At 36.7% G+C, this 22,500-nt stretch overlaps 1 protein-coding gene and 1 long non-coding RNA gene across 2 annotated transcripts in view; one reads left to right on the forward strand and one right to left on the reverse strand.

Moving 5' to 3' along the window:
- LOC115214527 overlaps positions 1–11,782 on the forward strand; it is a 19,194-nt gene extending 7,412 nt beyond the window's left edge. Inside the window, exons 2-4 of the mRNA XM_029783728.2 lie at positions 2,147–2,191; positions 4,000–4,076; positions 11,506–11,782. Of these exons, the coding sequence (XP_029639588.1) occupies positions 2,147–2,191; positions 4,000–4,076; positions 11,506–11,765 (382 nt within the window). The 3' untranslated portion in view covers positions 11,766–11,782. The remainder of the gene's footprint in view (positions 1–2,146; positions 2,192–3,999; positions 4,077–11,505) is intronic.
- Positions 1–19,316, reverse strand: part of LOC118764334 — a 22,045-nt gene extending 2,729 nt beyond the window's left edge. Inside the window, exons 1-2 of the long non-coding RNA XR_005000148.1 lie at positions 19,305–19,316; positions 17,862–17,869 (exon numbers count right to left, since the gene is read on the reverse strand). This is a non-coding gene — a long non-coding RNA (uncharacterized LOC118764334). The remainder of the gene's footprint in view (positions 1–17,861; positions 17,870–19,304) is intronic.
- Positions 19,317–22,500: the final 3,184 nt, after the last annotated feature.

The following is a 22,500-nucleotide window of genomic DNA, read 5'->3' on the forward strand; positions in this document are numbered from 1 at the left end:
TGTTGTCGTCGTCATCGTTACCATTGTTATCATCATCATAATCATTTTCATCATCATCATCATCATCCACGTCGTCGTCGTCATCATCATCGTCGTTGTCATCATCGTCATCATCATCATCGTCATCATCATCATCATCATCATCATCATCATCGTTACTAACATCATCACCATCATCCTCATCATCGTTGTCGTCGTCGTCATCATCATCACCATTATCATCGTCGTCGTCGTCCCCATCATTGTCGTCATCATCATCATCATCATCATCATCATCATCATCATCATTATCATCATCGTTATCATTATCATCATCACCATCGTCATCGTCCTCATCATCGTTGTCATCATCATCATCATCATCATCATCATCATCATCATCAACATCATCGTTTCCATTGTTGTCGTCATCGTCTTAATCGCCATTATTATCATCATTATCATTTTCCGACTGAATTGCATTTTATTTCATCTTCCGACTGAGACCTGAGACACGTATATGTTAGATAGAGAAAATCTTCCTGAAAATATGGGTGGTTGTTGATTTTCCAGAGATCCGATCAAAAAAAAATTGTCAGTACCTTTCTTGATCATTCCTAGAGCCTACAACAACAAGGATGGTTTTGGTTTCTAATTGCCACGTCCTAAATATCTCAATGTTAAGGTCATTATATTTCGACAATTTCTTCAAATTCCCTTGCTAGGATGTTTCTGTCAATAGGCACTGTCATATCAATTAACAGCCATGTTTTTTGTTTTAGGTCTTTGATGACGATGTCTTGTGCGTTATCATTTATTTGCCTGTCTATATGTATCCCATAAGTTAATAACATTCTATCCCCCCAGTAACTGGCTCTGAATAGTGATCTTAGGATGACAGTAAAAGGGGTTTGCTATTATGTACATTTAAAAGTACTTTTGATAATTTTCACAAATTAAAATGTCTTTGGAATTACATAGACAATCTTTTGTTAGGGTATGAGCAGTTCCCATGAGCACTACTTTTTGGAATTTCTTCTATTTTTGGATTTCTTCTTCTTCTTCTTCTTCTTCTTCTTCTTCTTCTTCTTCTTCTTCTTCTTCTTCTTCTTCTTCTTCTTCTTCTTCTTTTTCTTTTTCTTTTTTCTTCTTCTTCTCCTCCTCCTCTTCCCCTGTCTTCTTCTTCTTCTTCTGATTATTATTATTATTATTATTATTATTATTATTATTATTATTATTATTATTATTTTTTTTTTTTTTTCTTCTTTCTTCAAGTTTTCTTCCGTTTCTCGCCGAGTGTTTTCCATACACCTAGGGCAGAGAAACTCATTGTATGCATTCCCAGATTACACGCGCAAATTCACAGACAAAATATATATTTAAAAATTAATAAATAAATAAATTCATGGATGGATGTTGTTTTCACAGCGATAATGCTCTTCTCAGTACATGAGCCGTTCCAGTTAATACGATTTTTTGCACTTCCTGTAGGGATGGTAAGCCTGGAATCATTTTCAAATAGGTTTCAGTACCTTTTTTTATCATTCCTAGAGATCCTACAATCACTGGTACTGTAGTCGCCTTGAGATGCCACATTTTTTCAATTTCTATTAGCAAGTCTTTATAGTTACTTATCTTGTCAAATTCTTTCGCCGCTATATTGTGATCGCAAGGAATACTCATGTCAATTAATAAACACATCTTTTTTGTCTGATCTTTATTATTATTATTATTATTATTATCATTATTATTATTATTATTATTATTATCATTATTATTATTATTATTATTATTATTATTATTATTATTATTATCATTATTATTATTATTATTATTATTATTATTATTATTATTATTATTATTATTATTATTATTATTATTATTATTATCTTTGTCTTCCAGGCTCAAGGATTGTTTTGTTTTGTTTTTGTGTTTTTCTATTGTATTGGTAATACTCTACAAAATATGTGTGCAGTGCTCGGTTTGCTATTTTCTGTATGTTTCGTATATTTCTAAAGCCTGGGCTTCTGGTTTTGTATTCATCAGTATCTTTTCATTCCTTTTCCAAAGCGTTAATTGTTATTGAAGGGGTGGTTTCCATTTTTAAAATTTACATTTTGGTTCCCGTTATTCACAAATATTTGTATAGTTTTTACTTTTCTTTTAGTGATTCAACACCTGTTGAGACAGATGCTGAGAAAACCACAATGGGGTGAGTAGTTTCTTTCCCTTTGCGCAACATAACAATATCCAGTCAATTTGCTATGATTTCCGTGTTTGTGTAGATTAACATGTCCCAAAACATGGTTAAATTAACTGAGGAACACAGAATTAAGGTATTAAATCTGTTTTCTAGGCAAATTTTGGTTGCTCATTCTAAACAGGCCTTCATTTTTTGTCCAACAGCTTTGGTTATCGAGATGGCGTGCCCTTTCAGGGTATGCTGGCAGCAGCTCACCCAGTTCTTCAGCGTCGGGGTGTCCCTCTTTCTAGCGCCACTCTATCGTCCATCGCTGACCATCGAATGCCGCCCGAAAATCCTTGTCTTCAATGGCGTAGGTAGTGCAGCTCCTCGCGGGGCTCTGCTCCCGCCCACATTCCTGACTCAAGGCGCACGACGCCTCCACGGCGTCTTCTCCAACACTGATACTTCCAAGGCGGTTGATCTCGTCCATCCCAATTACTACGTCAATTCCGTCTACCACGTGGTCGATCACGATCGCCCGCAGCCTTAGCGTTGTGCCTCGCACCGCTATATCCACACTACTGCTACCCTTGCATTCGATTTCGCTGCCGTCGACTGCCCGAACGCTACTCGTCCCCTTCCATTTCTTTATCACCTTCAGAGTCACGAGAGTCGTCGTGCATCCCGTGTTCACGAGGACCTTGAACGAGTGTCCCCTGACCACGACCTCAACTATGTTCGAGGATGAAGTTTGAGAGGTAATAACTTCCCCGTGGCCTTTTCCCTGGCTACAATTTCGGGCCATATGCCCAGTCTGTTTACACTGGTAGCAAACCAGCCCGGGCTTCGTGCAGTCCCTTGCCATGTGCGGTCCTTGATCCTTAAAACACTGACCTATGAACGGCCGCTGTCGTTCTACAGCAGGCCTCTTTTCGTCCTTCACCGGCCGTGGCGTATCGTCGTATATTTCTGCAGCCGCCACCCCCACTGCCTTCTGCCCGGTGTTTTGTGTCAACACACAGGCTTGAACGACGAGCTAATTCATCGCCATTTTGTTGCCGCCTGGCAACTGTTGTAGTCGCACCGACACGTCGTCAAGAAAGCCATTCACAAAGGCTAGTTGCGCTACTTTTTCAAGTTCGTCACCGGTAAGACCAGACAACACAACCAGCCTCCATACCTCCGCAGCGTGTTCATCGACCTGTTCCCCTCTCCATCTGATCGTTCCCAGCTTAGCAAAAGCTTTGACCTTTCGAATCCAGTCTACTACGTCACCTTCGCCATAGAAAGGTTTGATGGCATCACTGCCGATTCTTATCTTCGCTGCCTTCATATATCAAGGGGACAACGACGTCTGTATACAATTACCAAAATAGTTTGTCGTGCGTGGAAAATGAAAAGAGGTTGATCTACCTTCTTTTCTCGCCTGCACCTGTCTAGTAGTAGTCACTCCAGCGATCCTGCCCTGCTCTGTCATCCAGTATAAGCAGCTGCTATCTGACCAATCCGGGAACGAATTCCCTGACGTTCATTCACGATGCCTCGGCCGGTCAAAAGAAGCCGGCTCGGCCGGCCCTGTCCTGTCTCTCCTGCACTTCCCTTCTCACGCTCCTCTTCCGGTCAGTCCCTTGACCATTGACGTTATGTCCCTCTTCTTCCGGCTCATCCCCACAGAAATGCATGGTGGTTGCTTCATATAATATCCATTTACTTTAACAGATACACGTATTGTATATGAATCTTTTGAGAAATGCATATGATATCTTCCATATGATATCCATTTACCTTAACAGATAAAACAGTATTGTACATAAGAACTTAAAATTTCATTGCAGTGAATCTGTAAAGAAGAGTGAGTCATTTTTACAGAAACTCAATAATATACCAAGCCTGTTGAAGAAGAAAAAGTCAGGTAAATTTCTTTGATATACAAAACTGAAGATTATGTAAATACGTTTCTTCAAACTACACCACAATTGTTGATGTCAATTTAGGCAATACGAAATCACCAGGGCCAATTTTGGCATTCACCCCTTTGGTGTCAATAAATAAAGTACCAGTCAAGTACTGGGGTCGATTTAATCAACTATACTCCCGACTCCTAAAATTTTCTATTTATGATGTAGTTTACTTTGCTGAATGATTTTGAATAGCTAAAACAAGTTGAAGAAAATTATTGTAGAATTTTGTGTGTGTGTGTGTGTGTGTGTGTGTGTGTGTGTGTGTGTGTGTGTGTGTGTGTGTGTGTGTGTGTGTGTGTATGTGTGTGTATGTGTGTCCGTGTGTTTGCATGTACGTTTGTGTGTGTGTGTGTGTGTATGGTAACTCATAATGATGGGAGAAATTTTAAACGCAGGACACTAGAACTGGTATAAGTGCATTCCAATCATTATCGAACACACGTACACACACACATGCACACAGAAACAAACGCACACACACGCACACGTTAATGGCAAACTGCAAGAATGAGTGCTCATCATCGCATTCGGCGGATAAACATATTAAGCATATTTGTGAAGTAACAATTCTGCCAACGGTTTCATGCGGCAAACTTCGCAATTTTAAAACGTTCCATTTAAGAAATTTTGGTCATCCATACTGGAGACGAATTAAGACGGTTGGATATATAATATATAAGTATATATATATATATAATATATATATATATATAATTATATATATATATATATATATATATATATATAATAATATATAATATATATTATAATATATATAGAATGTATGTATGTATGTATATATGTATGTAATGTATATATATGTATGTATATATATATATGTATGTATGTATATATATATATATTATATATATGTATATATATATGTATATTATTATATATATATATATATATATTGTATATATATATGTATATGTATATATATATATATATATATATATATATATATATATATATATATATATATATATATATATATATATATATATATATATTATATACATACATTATACATTCATACATGTATACATGCACGAACGCATTCGTGTATATAGGCATGCATGTACATGTATGTGTATAACCCGAAGCTTGCTACTTACCTCAGTTTATTTGCCAAATTTCTGATATAGACTTCTTCTAAAGCAAGAGTTCCATGTTATCGTTGGTTTGCTTACGGTCTTTCCTCTGTGATAGAGTACATATTAAGAGGTCCACACTCAGACCATATCTTTCTTCTTGCCTTGTAATAACAGTCATCCGGGATTGGTTAAACGGGCTCCTACTGAGTTTACCGTAGTTGTGAGTTCATAGGAGTTTCAATGATGATCAAAGTTCGCAAAAACACTTCCCGTCTGCATATCGTCAGACGATATCGATTTATATCAATAGTCCCATGAGAATAGCACAAAAGAAAAAAAAGAATTAAAAAATTGAAGAATTTCATTCGAAACGTTTCCATTTCAGGCTGGTAGTATAAAAAAATGCCTTCATTTCCAATATGACAACATCAAAATTTTGGTGTATCCCTGGTGGTTAGCTATTATAGGAGAGACAATCCCGTCTAGATTAAGTTAAGATGAGGTAGGTTTGAAAGTTTGAAATTTACATAAAAAAATAAAGGTGTGCAGAGCATAAACTGTTACCATTTTTTTCCACACATTTTAAGTACCTTAAAGTTTCTAGTCAATGACAGTTATATGCAGCGCTATTTCATCCTTCTTTAGGATCGTCAGCACCCCACCCCACAAACTTTAATGTCAGATCAACTTAAATGCTGTGTCCAAAGTTCAACTGATTTCTGTTCTTAATTTTTAAAACAGCAAGGAATATGTTGTAGAGATGAAAGACAAGAACAATTACAGATGAATTTTTCAATTGCACTTAAGGGCTTTGTTTACTGCACTACTTAGAGTAGAGTATTTATTTTTAAATTATTCATTTATTACACCAGTTGTGTGGAGATATCTGATACCCTTTTTCCGTTTTTTAAGATTTCCATTTTCTCTATTAATTATATATCCCAGCGTTATGAAGGGAAAATGTCTTACTCCACAGTATTCTTTCCAAACGATAACGATGATGATGATCCTCACTATGATGATGATGATGATGATGATGATGATGATGATGATGATGATGATAATTATTATTATTATCATCAAGGCGGCAAGGTGGCAGAATTATTAGCACGCTGGGTGAAATGCTTAGCGGCATTTCGCCCATCACTACATTCTGAGTTCAAATTACAACGAGGTCGACTTTACTTTTCATTTTTTTCGGGGGTCGATAAATTAAGAACCAGTTGGAACAGATTTCTGGGCTGTCGTCTTATGTAATTAGAGAGTATTTTAAAGAATATATTATTATAAAATTTTAGGTTCAGATTTAATTAAATCTATAACTCAAAATATAATTCAAAGATGAATATAAACATTAAGTTAAAATAGAATAAAGTTAAAATAATCTATTTAATCTTAAAATATATAACTAAATATTCCACTTATATTTTTTTAACCAAAAAACAATACAAAAATACAAAATTATAAATACTTAAAACTTTATATACATACATACATGCATACATACATACATACATACATACACACACACACACACACACACACACAAAATATAAACAACTAGGCGCAATATAAGACCGTAAAGGAATTATTTTATCGTCACTAATTATGACTGAGGGTAGTGAAGCACTTACATTGCAAGAAATAGGAGTTAAAAACTCTTAATGCTGTATGAAGCGCACAATATATATACACTAACGGACATATAATATATATATATATATATATATATATATATATAATATATATATATATATATATAATATATTTGTGCTCTTCATACAGCTTTAAAAGTTTTTGTTAGCACGCTGGACGAAATGCTTAGCGGTATTTCGTTTGCCGCTACGTTCTGAGTTCAAATTCCGCCGAGGTCGACTTTGCCTTTCGTCCTTTCAGGGTCGATAAATTAAGTACCAGTTACGCACTGGGGTCAATATAATCGACTTAATCCGTTTGTCTGTCCTTGTTTGTCTTCTCTGTGTTTAGCCCCTTGTGGGTAGTAAAGAAATAGGTATTTCGTCTGCCGCTACGTTCTGATTCAAATTCTGTCGAGATCTACTTTGCTTTACATCTTAAGAGGTCAATAAATTAAGTACCAGTGAATCGACTATTCTCCTCCCGCTAAATTTAGTAGAAAGGATTATTATTATTATTATTGCTTAGTGTTGTTATTCTTAACATATCATCTTCATATTAGATAATGAGAATAAGAACATTAGATTTAAAAAAAACATCTGACGGTTAGCATAGAATAAACAGTTACTTTTTATTGCAGAATAAATTAGTAAAATGCATAGCGACATTTTCATAAGAAATAATCATCCTTGTGTGTGTGTGTGTGTGTGTGTGTGTGTGTGTGTATAGTGAAGGCGCGTGTCTTAATGGTGAGGGTATTCCTCTCACGATCTTAAAGTCATGAGAAAGACACTTTATTTCACGTTCCTCCAGTCCACTCAGCTGGCATAAAATGAGCAGTACCTGTATTTAAAAGTTTCAGCCTTGTCACATTCTATGTCACACTGAATCTCCCTGAGAACTACGTATCTATGGAGTGCTTGAGTCTTCATCCACTTGCACATTAATTTCACGAACAGGCGGTTCCGTTGATCGGATCAGCTGCAACCTCATCATCGTAACCGATGGAGTGGCATATTAGGTTGGCAACTAAGTTTCCGCCGTTCTTCTTACATTGCAATTTTCAAAAGGTTTAATAACAAGTATCAACTAATCACCCAATAATGCATTCACCCTTGTTCTTTACAACTTCTTCCCAACGTTCAACAAGATTTTCAATACCTCGTTGGTAGAAATCACCCGATTTCGACTCAAAAAATTGATCCAACCAAGCTCTCAATTCTGCATCAGTATTGAACGAAACTCCGCTCATAGCATTTGAAATAGATCGAAAGAGGTGGAAATCCGTTGGTGTCAAATCAGGAGAGTACGGCGGATGTGGCAGCACTTCCCGACCATGCATTTGAATGGCTTCCTTGGTCATATTGGCGATATGAGGGCGGACGTTGTCGTTCGTGCAGTAGAAGAACTAGATGCTGCCGATGAGGTCTTTTCTCTTGAATAGCCGTATCGATTCGTTCCATCTGTTGAACATAGAGTTCCGCGTTGACCGTTTGGTTCCGTTCAAGCAATTCGTAATGGATAATCCATTCCCAGTCCCACCATACACACAACATCATTTTACGCAGATGAAGATCTTGTTTCACGCGTGGTGTCGCTTGTTTACCGGGGCTAAGCCATTCCTTATGCTGCTTCATGTTGATGTACAGGCGCCATTTTTCATCGCCGGTAAAGATTCGGTAAAGAAATCGTTGCTTGTGTCCATGAGTTGAGCGGTGACGAGCAAGCAAACCAGCGAAGATTGTGGCTCGTTGATTTTTGTTGTTGTCACTTAAAGCATGCGGAACCCATACTCCATACTTCTGAACCTTTCCCATTGAGTGAAGACGCTTCCATTTTCTCTGCCAGTTCCCTTGTCGTTTGACGAGAAATTCCGTGCAAAAGTTGTTTTAATCGCTCTTCATCGAACTCAACTGGATGGCCAGAACGAGATGCGTCTTTGAGGTCAAAATTTCCATTTTTGAACTTGGCATACCAATCACGAGCGGTTCTTTCACCTGTGGCACCCTCTCCATACACAGCACAAATGTCGCGAGCAGCTTTTGCGGCCTTACAACCTTGATTAAAAGCAAAAAGATGTCGAAAATGCTCGTTTTTCTTAATCTGTCATTCCATTTTAATGATCTGAAAATAAACAAAAATTAATTAAAATTAACTAGAAAAAAAAAACAGATTCTAAAATGATTCAAAAATAGAATTCTCGAAAAAATAGATTCCAAAATTTAAAAACGCAATAAATTCCAAAATTTAAAAAAACGGCGGAACTTAGTTGCCAACCCAATATATATAATTTATTTGAAAAGTTAATTAGTACATTGATATATTTAAGTGATTTGAGTGTTTGTTTTTATATTTATAGTTTTATATTTAAAATTTTATTTAAAAAGAATTTTAATACACTTGCTGTGCTGCCAATATTCTTTACTGAGCTTTATGAAATACTTTCCAACTCTGTCCATTACCTAAATCCTCATCAGATGGATACATACCTTACTCTTGAAACTTCTGAGATTTATTAAAAGAAAATTTTTAAAAAATATTTATATGAATTTTTAAATTAGATTTTACCTATTGAGAATCAGTTTATTTTAAAATGTTATGGACAATTCAAAATGTAAGGAAAAGAAAGCTAATTGTCTTTATTGCCTGGATAAGTGTAATATTGGTACTGCATAAATAATAATATTTAAATATATATATATTTATTTTATGCATAAAGTATGAATACTGACAGTTCAGTTGTTTGAATAGGAAAATATTGGCCTCTAAAATTTTCACATGAAATTTCTCATAAAATTTTATAAGAAAAGGTGTTTTGCTCATTTGAGAAAGTACTTACGTGTATCTCAATAGAAATGTTTAAACTTTCAAACAAAACGACAAAAACTGAAAATATTTGAAAAATGAAGAATAATGTCACTTAAATTCATGTAACAAAGCAATGAAAGTATTTACAGTCTCTCGCGTGGCTGTGTGGTAAGAAGTTTGCTTTTCAGCCACATGGTTCAGTCCCATTGCGTGACAATTGGGCAAGTGTCTGTATATACGGCCTCGGGCCGACCAAAACCTTGTGAGTGGATTTGGCAGACGGAAACTGAAAGAAGTGTCTCTCCCTCTCTCTCTCTCTCTCTCTCTATATATATATATATATAATATATATATATATATGTGTGTGTGTGTGTGTGTGTGTGTGTGTATCAGTGTGTGTGTGTCTCTGTGTCTACGTTTGTCCCCATAACCGCTTCACAACCGGTGTTGGTATGTTTACGTCCCCGTAACGTAGCAGTTGGGCAAAAGACACCGATAGAATAAGCACCACGCTTTACAAAATAAATAAATAAATAAATAAGAATAAAACTTGAATTCGTTGACTAAACTTCTTCAAGGTGGTGTTCCAGAATGGCTTCAGTCTAATGATTGACACAAATGAAATCTTAAATAAAATCTATAAAAGTTTAAAGATTCGTGTTGCTCATTACTGCACACCTGGATATTATTCGGAAACCTCCTTATCTAAACATATTTAGTACACGCATAGCAATAAATAGAAAAGAGAGTAAAGAGTTAAAGGTGGAAATACATCAGTCCATCGTTGGGTGTATTCTTCTTTCTGCCTAGAGGTTCTTGGCTGTGCCATCGGATTATTAACGTTGCTGCCCCAAAATGAAGCTCGACCAGTCTTAATAGTAGTTTTCGCTGGATAATTGGATTGGATCAATGTGTTATACAGCACCTTGTCCGAACAAGGCAGCATGCATCTCGAGAATTGAACCCATGATCTTACAATCAAGGCCTCACCTCTAAGCTATGCATCTTCTCATGACTAATGATATTAGTTTCTTTAGTTTCCAAATTTTATCTCCTATTAGAGAAAAATCAAGATAAACCTCGATAATTGGCAGATAGATAGATAGATAGATAGATAGATAGATAGATAGATAGATAGATAGACAGACAGACAGACAGACAGACAGACAGACAGACAGACAGATAGATAGACACACACACACACACACACACACACACACAAACACGCACCAACATATATGAAGGAGATAATTTTAAATATAATAGAATTCAAGCAAAATTTTGATAGCATGTATATCTATATACATAAAGAGCTGCATCTTAAATGCAGACTTACAAATGCACATGCATGTGCACAAACACTGACACACATACACACATATAACCGCGAGTGTTTTATTGTATGTATGTATGTATGTATGTATGTATGTATGTATGTATGTATGTATGTACGTATGTATGCTGTTCTCTCTCTGCATTTAATTTCGAGTAAATTTTGAACGGCCACCTACTTGGTAGCATGTTTGTGAAGGTAAGTATATTGTTTTAACCACCATCCTTTAAATCTAAAGAAGGGTCTTATAGATTTTTATTGTCCAAGATAGCGTGATCATTTGTAGCATATGAATTAAATATGTGCATTCTCTCCCCAAGATCACAAGTTCAGCCGTACTTTGCTCCATGTTATGTATTCTGTGCTCCATTAAGAATAGATGTGAAGTTGAAAGTGTATCTTGGGTACTGGATTTTCAAACTATGTATGTATGTATGTATGTATGTATGTATGTATGTATGTATGTATGTATGTATTCTTATAAATATATTCACTGAATATTTTTAGAGGCAAAAGATGAGCCGCAAAGTTTCCAGATTCCAGCGAGTGGTAACATTATTGAATTCAACGTCGAAGAGATGTGCCAGTTTTTCTCCTGCTTCAACGTGAGCCAAAATTTGTTAGAAACTCTCCGTAAAAGGAAGGTAAACGGGGAACGCTTTTCAAGAATCACAGATACAGAATTGAGCAATATGAGACTCAACAATGCCGTAATTTGCTATTTTAGGAGTAAATGTAAAAAGAATGCGAATAACTTCATGCTATAAATTTTAATTTCTCCAAACTGTTGTTCATCTTTTTTATTATTGAATAAAAATATCGCTGAAAATATTTCACGTATCCTGTAACATTTTAAATTGAAACTAATATATATATGTTGGGTTGGCAACTAAGTCCCCGCCGTTTTTTAAAATTGAAATTTTTAAAAGGTTTAATAAAAAATAGCAACTAATTAATCAATAATGTATTCACCCTTGTTCTTTACAACTTCTTCCCAACGTTCAGCAATATTTTCAATTCCTCAATTTAAAAAAACGGCGGGAACTTAGTTGCCAACCCGACATATGTGTGTGTGTGTGTGTGTGTGTGTGTGTGTGTGCGTGTGTGTGTGTGTGCACATATACAAATATGTATATGTATATACATATATATATATGTAAACGTGCATACATACATACATACATACATACATACAATATATTGGTATACAGAATACATTGTGGTTTTAAAATCCAAAGAATGTACAATGTAGACGAATCTACAGTTATTCATTTGAAAAAGTTAAGCGTGAAGTTGGCAGTCAATGTGGAAATATTCTTTTGTTCTTTCAAAAAATAAAAATAAACCTAACACAGATCTCTCTCTCTCTCTCTCTCTCACTCGCTATATATATATATATATATATACATATATATATATATATATATATATATATATATATATATATATATATATATATATAATATATATATATATATATAAATATATATATATATATAAATATATATATATATATAAATATATATATATATATATATATATATATATATATATATATATATATATATAAATATATATATATATATATATATATATAAATAATATATATTATATATATATATATATATATATATATATATATATAAATATATATATATATATATATATATATATATATATATATATAAATATATATATATATATATATATATATATATAATATATATATATATATATATATATATATATATGTATATAATTTAAAATAATAAGGGTGAAAAATTGAATATTAGATTAATATCAATTTAAAACAGTGGTCTAGCATGTTGAAAATCTGAAGATTCAGAAAAATTATATTACATATATGTAAGAGGGATGGCGATGAAGTGGACATCCATTATGCTAGAAGTAGACCCCCTATGGTCTTGCCCCTAAGAAAGGATTGTTCTCAAGAAAATTTAGCAAACGCTAGAACGTTTGCTAAATTTTCTTGAGAACAATCCTTTCTTTTATACATATACTAGCAGAGTTACCCGGCGTTGCCCGAGTTACATACAATTGAAGAATTAGACTTTTCTGTTATATTTTCTGTAATGAACTGAAATACCTATGTTTCGAAATTTATCAAAATTGCAGATGAGGGTTATTTCCCTCTTTATACACCCAAACAAAATTGTAATCGTGCCATATGCATCCCATACTACTGATTTTTATGCGCATGTTCTAAAATTCCAGTCTTATAGAACCTGTTAAAAGGATTTTGCTCCTGAAAAATGTCAGTCATGGAGCTCTAAAATGTGAGAGTTAACGCCCCTGTTGGGGGTGGGCATCTTAATGTCAACAAAAGAAGTTGTATTGTTGAGAATCTTTTTAACTTGGGTCTTATATCTATAGTTTGAATTTCTTTGAAATTGGAAATATATGTTCACTGGGTTTGTAAAAGAGAGCAAAGCTACAGGAAACCAAAAGACGAATGATCACAATAAGCAGTCAGCTACAGTACCCTAGTCATTACCACACCCAATGTAGTATTCCTCACCATGCAGGTGACAAGCACAGCCGTAAGATGCATTACGCATCTATAGCAATTGGAAGGGCGTGACCCAACTGAAATAAACATTAACAACTGTGTGACGTGAGGGCTAAGGAGAAATGAAAGTGTAACCTCCGGAGTTTGCAAATGACCACTATACTGATACGTAACTGGACAGAATAAATTTACACTCTATAAATGTCTTCGAATAACCAGTCATTCATCTGGGAAGGCCTTGAAATCAATGTTACCATCTGGGGACTGTGTGTGACCCAGTGATAATAAAAAGACTGAAAGGAGATCTGCAATCAAATAACTTTACTCAACACTTTACAACTTAATCGGTGGAGGCAAAGATGCCTCTCATTTACTTCACAATTTGTGCAGCACATTTCAGAAATCACAATCTAAGTGTATGTCAAAGCAAACTCTTACACTGTTGTACCATTGAATTACAAATAATGCTCATCTTCTATGCTCGGATGACCCCGCAGCTTCCAAGAGTACAACTATTCGTCTTTGCTTAGATAAAATGACAAAATTGTGGGTGTTAAGTCCCCATAAATGGGTCTTTCAAACTTGTAAGAAGATGAAATTTTATAAATATTACTTAATTTGTATTTAATATCTATGGTTAAAATTTCATCAATAGCAAAAATATATGAATTGTCATGGGTGTTATGGCCCTTATGCATAGAATATAATTTCCAAATTCTGTAAAGATCCATTCAGTACTTTTGACTGAATCATAAAAGAAATGACTAAAATTTGGGAGTTAAGGCCCCCATTAGGGTGTCTTAGAATCCTCATGTGAAGTGGAAACTTTGAGAATACTTCTTGATGTGTGTCAATTACCCATGGTTCAAATTTCATCAGCATCGAAAATTTATGAATTTTCATGGTGGGTTTTGCCACCTTTAAGCCTTCTGAAATTCAAACCAAACATATTGCATTATACCCACCCTTATGCATTGAATCTAAGTTTCAAATATCATAAGGATCCATTCAGTAATTTTGGTCCATGAAATTGTATGAAACACACAGCATTACCCTTCTCCCTAGGCTTCGATTTTGTGTTCCAAATTTCATTATGATCGGTGCAGCAGTTTTCGAATGTATAAGTAATACACGAACACATAAAGACATTGTATTTGATATAATAAATACGAATGTACACATATACATACATGTATATATATATATATATATATATATATATTAGATATATGTGTGTGTGTGTGTGGTGTGTGTGTGTGTGTGTGTGTGTGTGTGTGTGTGTGTGTGTGTGTGTGTGTGCGTGCGTGTGTGTATTATATATATATACACACACAAAGATAAATTGATAGATACAACTGAGTGGGCAAAGAAAAATATGAGACCCAGCGTAGTGCTTTTTTATGTTGATAAGCTTGGTACTTATTCTATTAGTTTCTTCTTGTGAGACCAGTAAGTTATGGGGGATGTAAATAAGCGAACAGTAGTTGTGAAGCAGTGACGAGGGTGAAAGCAGCCACACACATACACTTAAATATACATACATACATACATACATATATATATATTATATATATATATATTTATATATATATATATATATAATATTATTGGTGAATTGAAGAAATGGAGCTGAACGAAGATTGAACAGAAATCGTTTTATTTCATTCTACACGTGTTTCGAAAGGCACAATTTACCAAAATCCGATTGAATAATGAGACCATATCGTGTCTTTCTCTTCAGGAAGAAATAGGAAATCCGTTGGAAAAAACAAAAACAGAACAGAGGCGGAGCAAAACAAATCGAACTAAGCTCCTAAGAGCCCATGGCAAAACTGTTTATCAGTGTATGTTGAGAACCGGTGGCTGAAGAATTTAACAGGTCAGGCAGCGGTCAATCATGTGGGTGAGGGTGTGTAGATGTTCTTTGTGACCGAGAATAAAGTTCTGACTATTTAAGGAATATTGGATGTTTTATAAGGGGCGAGAAAAAATCTACTTAGAGACATGTGTGTGTATACTGTTCTATATATGTGTGTGCTGACGTAGGGGTAGAAAGCATTTTTTGTGTACGTGTGTGCGTTTGATCGCTCGACTGTCAGTGGCTAAGCCACTCTCCACAATGGCTACTGCCGTAAGAACCGTTGGGTGGAAGGAAAAAAAATATATATTATGTTTTATGTGTGTGTGTGTTCGTCTGAGCCTGCCTTGTCAAGGAAACCCCCCGTTGTCAAAAAACCAAGCCCCGTTTATCTTACAGGAGTAATTCCCCTTGCAGTGGTTAATCGTGAATATCTTAAAGGCTATTTCAGAATTTGTTACCAAGGGCTATGGGTGCCGGTATTATTTATAAACGCTATTTAAAAGCCAGATAAGTGTAACGCCGCCAATGGGGGCATCGAAAAGCCGACTGTAAAAGTCCGTTTACCATCCGGCCTCTGGCAAACAAAATATGGAAGAGTTCGGAGACACAAAGGTTGCACTGCCTTCTGCCCCTATCAAATGGGAGGGCCACCGACAAAATTGACCATTCCAGCCTGTAGCTTGAGTTCGTATCCTTCAGTCGCCATATTAGCTTGCTGAGTCCCGTGGTCTGGCGCTTGTTCATGTCCCGAAAAGTTGCGTAATGGTTGGAGACTCGCAAAGCCAATCTTGACGATGAGGCCCCTACATAAGTGAAGACATCTGAGTCCGTGTAAACCTTGCATTGGTAGACGGCGTTTTTGATCTTGGAGTTCGCCGACGTGAATCTTATTCTGCTAGGATTAGTTTCTGAAATTAGAACTGCGTTCCTGTCACTATATTCGTTCCGAGAACTGCAGCCGCTTACTACTCTATTTTCCACTACGTCACTATTAACTATAGGAGTAACCCCTGATTCTCCACTATCTAACAGAGTGCTGTCATTGCTAGTGCCCGTGGTGCTGCTATTGCGGGAAATGATGCTGGGGATGCTATTGGGGCACTCTACCCTACTCCCATTGTTACCGTCAACCACAACACCCCTATTTATAACTATACCCCTAGTGGGTACTCCCTGGCTGGAGCTGAGATTATGTGTCACTGTACTGGCTCTCATATCATTATTACTACTATAATTATTCCTACTGAGCATTAAACCGGGAGCGGAAGAGGCTGTGCCTCCAGAAAAAGGTGATAGGGTCTTAGTAAGTAGCCTATTATTGTGGGAGGCGATTATCTGGGCGAGGTTTTTAGTGTTAGAGAAAGCTATCCTAACTTTATGCAGAAAGCGGAATTTTATAACGCCGCACTATCCAAGGCCGGTTATAGGCAGAAGGTAATTTATATTGATCCGGCCCTCCCGATGCCATCATTCGGTCATCAGGATAGGGCCGTCTATAATAACATAAACAATGTAAGTAAGGACGGGAGCGCGGCGGATGCCGGGGCAGTCGCTCCCGCATTTAATTTAGTGAACAAGGATAATTATCGGTCCGGGAGATCTCACACTAACCCAAGACCCGTTATTCATCCGAGAATCACCCACCCGAATGCGAGAGCTGGCGTCCCGACCCATCACGCAGATAGGAATAAGCATATATGGTTTGTAATTCCCTTTGGTAAGCAGATTAGAACTAACCTCCCCCTCATGTTTAGACAAGCCATCGCCAATAACTTCCCCAGAAATTCCAAATATTACTCCACGGTTAACTCGCATAAAGTTAGGATAGCTTTCTCCAACACTAAAAACCTCGCCCAGATAATCGCCTCCCACAATAATAGGCTACTTACTAAGACCCTATCACCTTTTTCTGGAGGCACAGCCTCTTCCGCTCCCGGTTTAATGCTCAGTATGAATAATTATAGTAGTAATAATGATATGAGAGCCAGTACAGTGACACATAATCTCAGCTCCAGCCAGGGAGTACCCACTAGGGGTATAGTTATAAATAGGGGTGTTGTGGTTGACGGTAACAATGGGAGTAGGGTAGAGAGCCCCAATAGCATCCCCAGTATCATTTCCCGCAATAGCAGCACCACGGGCACTAGCAATGACAGCACTCTGTTAGATAGTGGAGAATCAGGGGTTACTCCTATAGTTAATAGTGACGTAGTGGAAAATAGAGTAGTAAGCGGCTGCAGTTCTCGGAACGAATATAGTGACAGGAACGCAGTTCTAATTTCAGAAACTAATCCTAGCAGAATAAGATTCACGTCGGCGAACTCCAAGATCAAAAACGCCGTCTACCAATGCAAGGTTTACACGGACTCAGATGTCTTCACTTATGTAGGGGCCTCATCGTCAAGATTGGCTTTGCGAGTCTCCACCATTACGCAACTTTTCGGGACATGAACAAGCGCCAGACCACGGGACTCAGCAAGCTAATATGGCGACTGAAGGATACGAACTCAAGCTACAGGCTGGAATGGTCAATTTTGTCGGTGGCCCTCCCATTTGATAGGGGCAGAAGGCAGTGCAACCTTTGTGTCTCCGAACTCTTCCATATTTTGTTTGCCAGAGGCCGGATGGTAAACGGACTTTTACAGTCGGCTTTTCGATGCCCCCATTGGCGGCGTTAAACTTATCTGGCTTTTAAATAGCGTTTATAAATAATACCGGTACCCATAGCCCTTGGTAACAAATTCTGAAATAGCCTTTAAGATATTCACGATTAACCACTGCAAGGGGAATTACTCCTGTAAGATAAACGGGGCTTGGTTTTTTGACAACGGGGGGTTTCCTTGACAAGGCAGGCTCAGACGAACACACACACACATAAAACATAATATATATTTTTTTCCTTCCACCCAACGGTTCTTACGGCAGTAGCCATTGTGGAGAGTGGCTTAGCCACTGACAGCCGAGCGATCAAACGCACACACGTACACAAAAAATGCTTTCTACCCCTACGTCAGCACACACATATATAGAACAGTATACACACACATGTCTCTAAGTAGATTTTTTCTCGCCCCTTATAAAACATCCAATATTCCTTAAATAGTCAGAACTTTATTCTCGGTCACAAAGAACATCTACACAACCTCACCCACATGATTGACCGCTGCCTGACCTGTTAAATTCTTCAGCCACCGGTTCTCAACATACACTGATAAACAGTTTTGCCATGGGCTCTTAGGAGCTTAGTTCGATTTGTTTTGCTCCGCTTCTGTTCTGTTTTTGTTTTTTCCAACGGATTTCCTATTTCTTCCTGAAGAGAAAGACACGATATGGTCTCATTATTCAATCGGATTTTGGTAAATTGTGCCTTTCGAAACACGTGTAGAATGAAATAAAACGATTTCTGTTCAATCTTCGTTCAGCTCCATTTCTTCAATTCACCAATAATATTTTAATTTCAATTATCCGCACCAACGCACGGTTGCAACACCATATGGTTGTACCTCCAACCGTGCTGTTTTCTGCTGTGATTTTTGCTACCAAGGTATCGGTTAAACTTTTGATTAATCTGCTACAAGATTATTCATCTTTCTATTTCACATAATATATATATATATATATATATATGTATGTATGTATGTATGTATGTATGTATGTATGTATGTATGGATGTATGTATGTATGTATGCATGCATGTATACAAACACTCATACTCAACGATAAATTGTGTGGGCAAACAAAAATATGAAATACTGCCTAGTGGTTTTTTTTTATTTTGATAAGCCTGGTACTTATTCTATCAGTTTCTTCTTGTGAAACCAGTAAGTTATGGGGATGTAAATAAACGAACACCGTTTGTGAGGCAGTGATGAGGGAGAAATACAATGACACACACACACAGACTGACATATATACATAAATATATATACGATTGATTTCTTTCAGTTTCTGTCTACAAAATCCACTGACAAGGCTTTCGTTAATCTGAGGCTATAGCAGAAGACACATGCCAAGTCACCACACAGTGGGACTGAACCCAGGACCATGTGTTTTGGAACGAAGTTTGTTACCACACAGCCACACCTGCACCTATGTATTTGTGTGTGTGTGAGTGTGCATGTGTGTATGGGTGTATATATGTATGCATGTATATATGTGAATATATGTGTACATATTACATGTACACCTATATATATATATATATATATATATATATATATATATATATATATATATATATATTCATCTACACATATACATGTATACATATACATCTATATGTATAAAAATAAATGTATACATATACAGCTATACACACACACACACAGGTGTAGCTGTGTGGTAACAAACTTTGTTCCAAAATACATGGTCCTGGGTTTAAATTTAAAATAATAAGGGTGAGAAATTGAATATTAATTTGATTAATATGAATTGAAAACCAGTGGTGTTGCATATAAGACCATAGCGGATCTTCTTCTAGCAAAATGGATGTCCACTGTTAATGGTTCATCCCTCTTATATAATAGTTTCAGTATTAAAGTGAAAGTATCTGACATTACAATAGAGAGATATTTTTGTTTCACTTTTAACCCGTAATACTGAAATATGATATTGCTGTGGGCTCGCCTAGGCAAGAAGTTAGAAATTTTTTGCCCATGACACTCCCTGGACCCTAAGTAAGGCATATGTAAAATTTGAATGAAATTGGTTGTGCAGTTCTCAAGTTTTAGGGATTCACACAGACAGACAGACAGACAGTCAGACAGACAGACAGACACACATTCTCAGTTTTATATATACAGATATAAGCACTGGGGTCGGTATAATCGACTTAATCCGTTTGTCTGTCCTTGTTTGTCCTCTCTGTGTTTAGCCCCTTGTGGGTAATAAAGAAATAGGTATTTCGTTTGCCGCTACGTTCTGAGTTCAAATTCTGCCGAGGTCGACTTTGCCTTTCATCCTTTCGGGGTCGATTAAATAAGTACCAGTTACGCACTGGGGTCGATGAAATCGATTTAATCCCTTTATCTGTCCTTGTTTGCCCCCTCTGTGTTTATCCCTCTGTGGGCATTAAAGAAATAAATATGAATTGCTCAGGCGGTGAGCTGGCTGAAGCGTTAGCACGCCGGGCGAAATGCTTAGCCGTATTTCGTCTGCCGTTACGTTCTGAGTTCAAATTCCGCCGAGGTCAACTTTGCTTTTCATCCTTTCGGGGTCGATCAAATAAGTACCAGTTACGCACTGAGGTCGATATAATCGACTTAATCCGTTTGTCTGTCCTTGTTTGTCCCCTCTGTGTGTAGCCCCTTGTGGGCAGTAAAGAAATAGGTATTTCGTCTGCCGTTACCTTCTGAGTTCAAATTCCGCCAAGATCGACTTTGGCTTTCATCCTTTTGGGGTCGATAAATTAGGTACCAGTTGCGTACTAGGGTCGATCTAATCGACTGGTTCTCTCTCACCAAAATTATTTCGGACCTTGTGCCTTTTGTAAAAAAGAGTATTATCAATCACTCAAGGCGGCGAGCTGGCAGAAACGTTTGCACGCCGGGCGAAATGCTTAGCGGTATTTCGTCTGCGTTACGTTGTGAGTTCAAATTCCGCCGAGGTCGACTTTACCTGTCATCCTTTCGGGGTCGATATATTGTGTACAAGTCGCGTACTGGGGTCGATCTAATCGGCTTGCCCCCTCCCCAAAAATTTCGGCCTTGTGCCTAGAATAGAAAAGAATATAAATTGCTCAAAGGCGGTGAGCTAGCAGAATCGTTAGTACGCCGGGTAAAATGCTTAGTGATATTTAGTCCGTCTTTACGTTCTGAGTTCAAATTCCGCCGAAATCGGCTTTGCCTTTCATCCTTTCGGGGGATGGTAAAATATGTACAAGATGAGCAGTGGGGCGATGCAATCGATTAACCCCCTCCCTCGAACTTGCTGGCCTTGTACCAAAATTTGAAACCAATACTATGAATGGCTCAAAGACGGCGAGCTGATAGAATCATAATTGCCTCGGATAAAATGTTTAGCGGTATTTCTTACAACTTTCCGTTCTGAGTTCAAATTCTTCCGAGGATTTGTCCAAATTCCGACTTTGGATTCATCCTTTCGGGGCCGGAAAGATAAGTACCAGTTGAGCACTGAGGCTGATGTAATTGACTAGACTCCTCCCCCAACATCTCAGGATTTGTTCCTTGAGTAGAAAGGAATGTTAGGGATTGCTCAGCAGAAAAAAAAACAAAACAAAGAATCTGTTTGTTATATGAAAATTTTGGCATTGAGTGTATATAACATAAGTAAGTAGGAAACAGGAAGTAAGGCCCCTCTTGGCGCGGTACCCAATTTGAACAAATCAGTTGGATTGGCTAAAACCGACCCTGTTTATGTGTATGGTCAAATGAAGATGCTAAATAAAATTCCAATAAATAAATATCAATTAATTCATTATTTTACTTGTAAATTATTATAAAAACGTTTCAGAAAAGTTTCTGGCTTTAAGGGTATCGTGAAAGGTTTGGTTGAAGGCCCAAACTTCCGAAATTTTTTTCAGAGCTTAGAAAAACTGAAGGACAGTTACAATAAGTGTATGAATATGAGAGGGGAATATATTGAATAAAATCATAATTAGCTGATCCTCCTGTGTTTTCATTTACCCAAAGCTAGGAACTTTTCAGCAACACCTCGTATGTCAGAGCGGCTACCTAGGCATTGAATGAAGCAAACAATCTAGATAAGAACAGAGGTAGGTATTGTTTTATGAATAACAGTAGTTGTGCATATAAACCAAGCATTCATTGTCAGCTTTATAGATGTTTTATGTCTTCTATGGATCCTAAAGAGTAGCTATCAAGTGTCAAAGGAGAAGGATGCAGATGCATTCATGATCGGAAAAACAAGCTATAGTCCAATATTGGTTTAGAACATTTAAATCAATGAGGAAATATCCAATTACATTTTACGTTGAGAACAAAGCAATGACGCTAACTTGTATGATTACAAAAGGATTGGAGTAACAGTTGGTCGAAGAGAGCAGGTGATGTAATGAAGCGATTGCAGCCGAAGACAGGCACTCGATATCACCTATATATAGTTGTTTGTCTAGCACGAAAACAAATTAATA

Source organism: Octopus sinensis, linkage group LG7 (assembly GCF_006345805.1).
Source record: "Octopus sinensis linkage group LG7, ASM634580v1, whole genome shotgun sequence".
In the NCBI taxonomy this organism is placed as follows: Eukaryota; Metazoa; Mollusca; class Cephalopoda; order Octopoda; family Octopodidae; genus Octopus; species Octopus sinensis.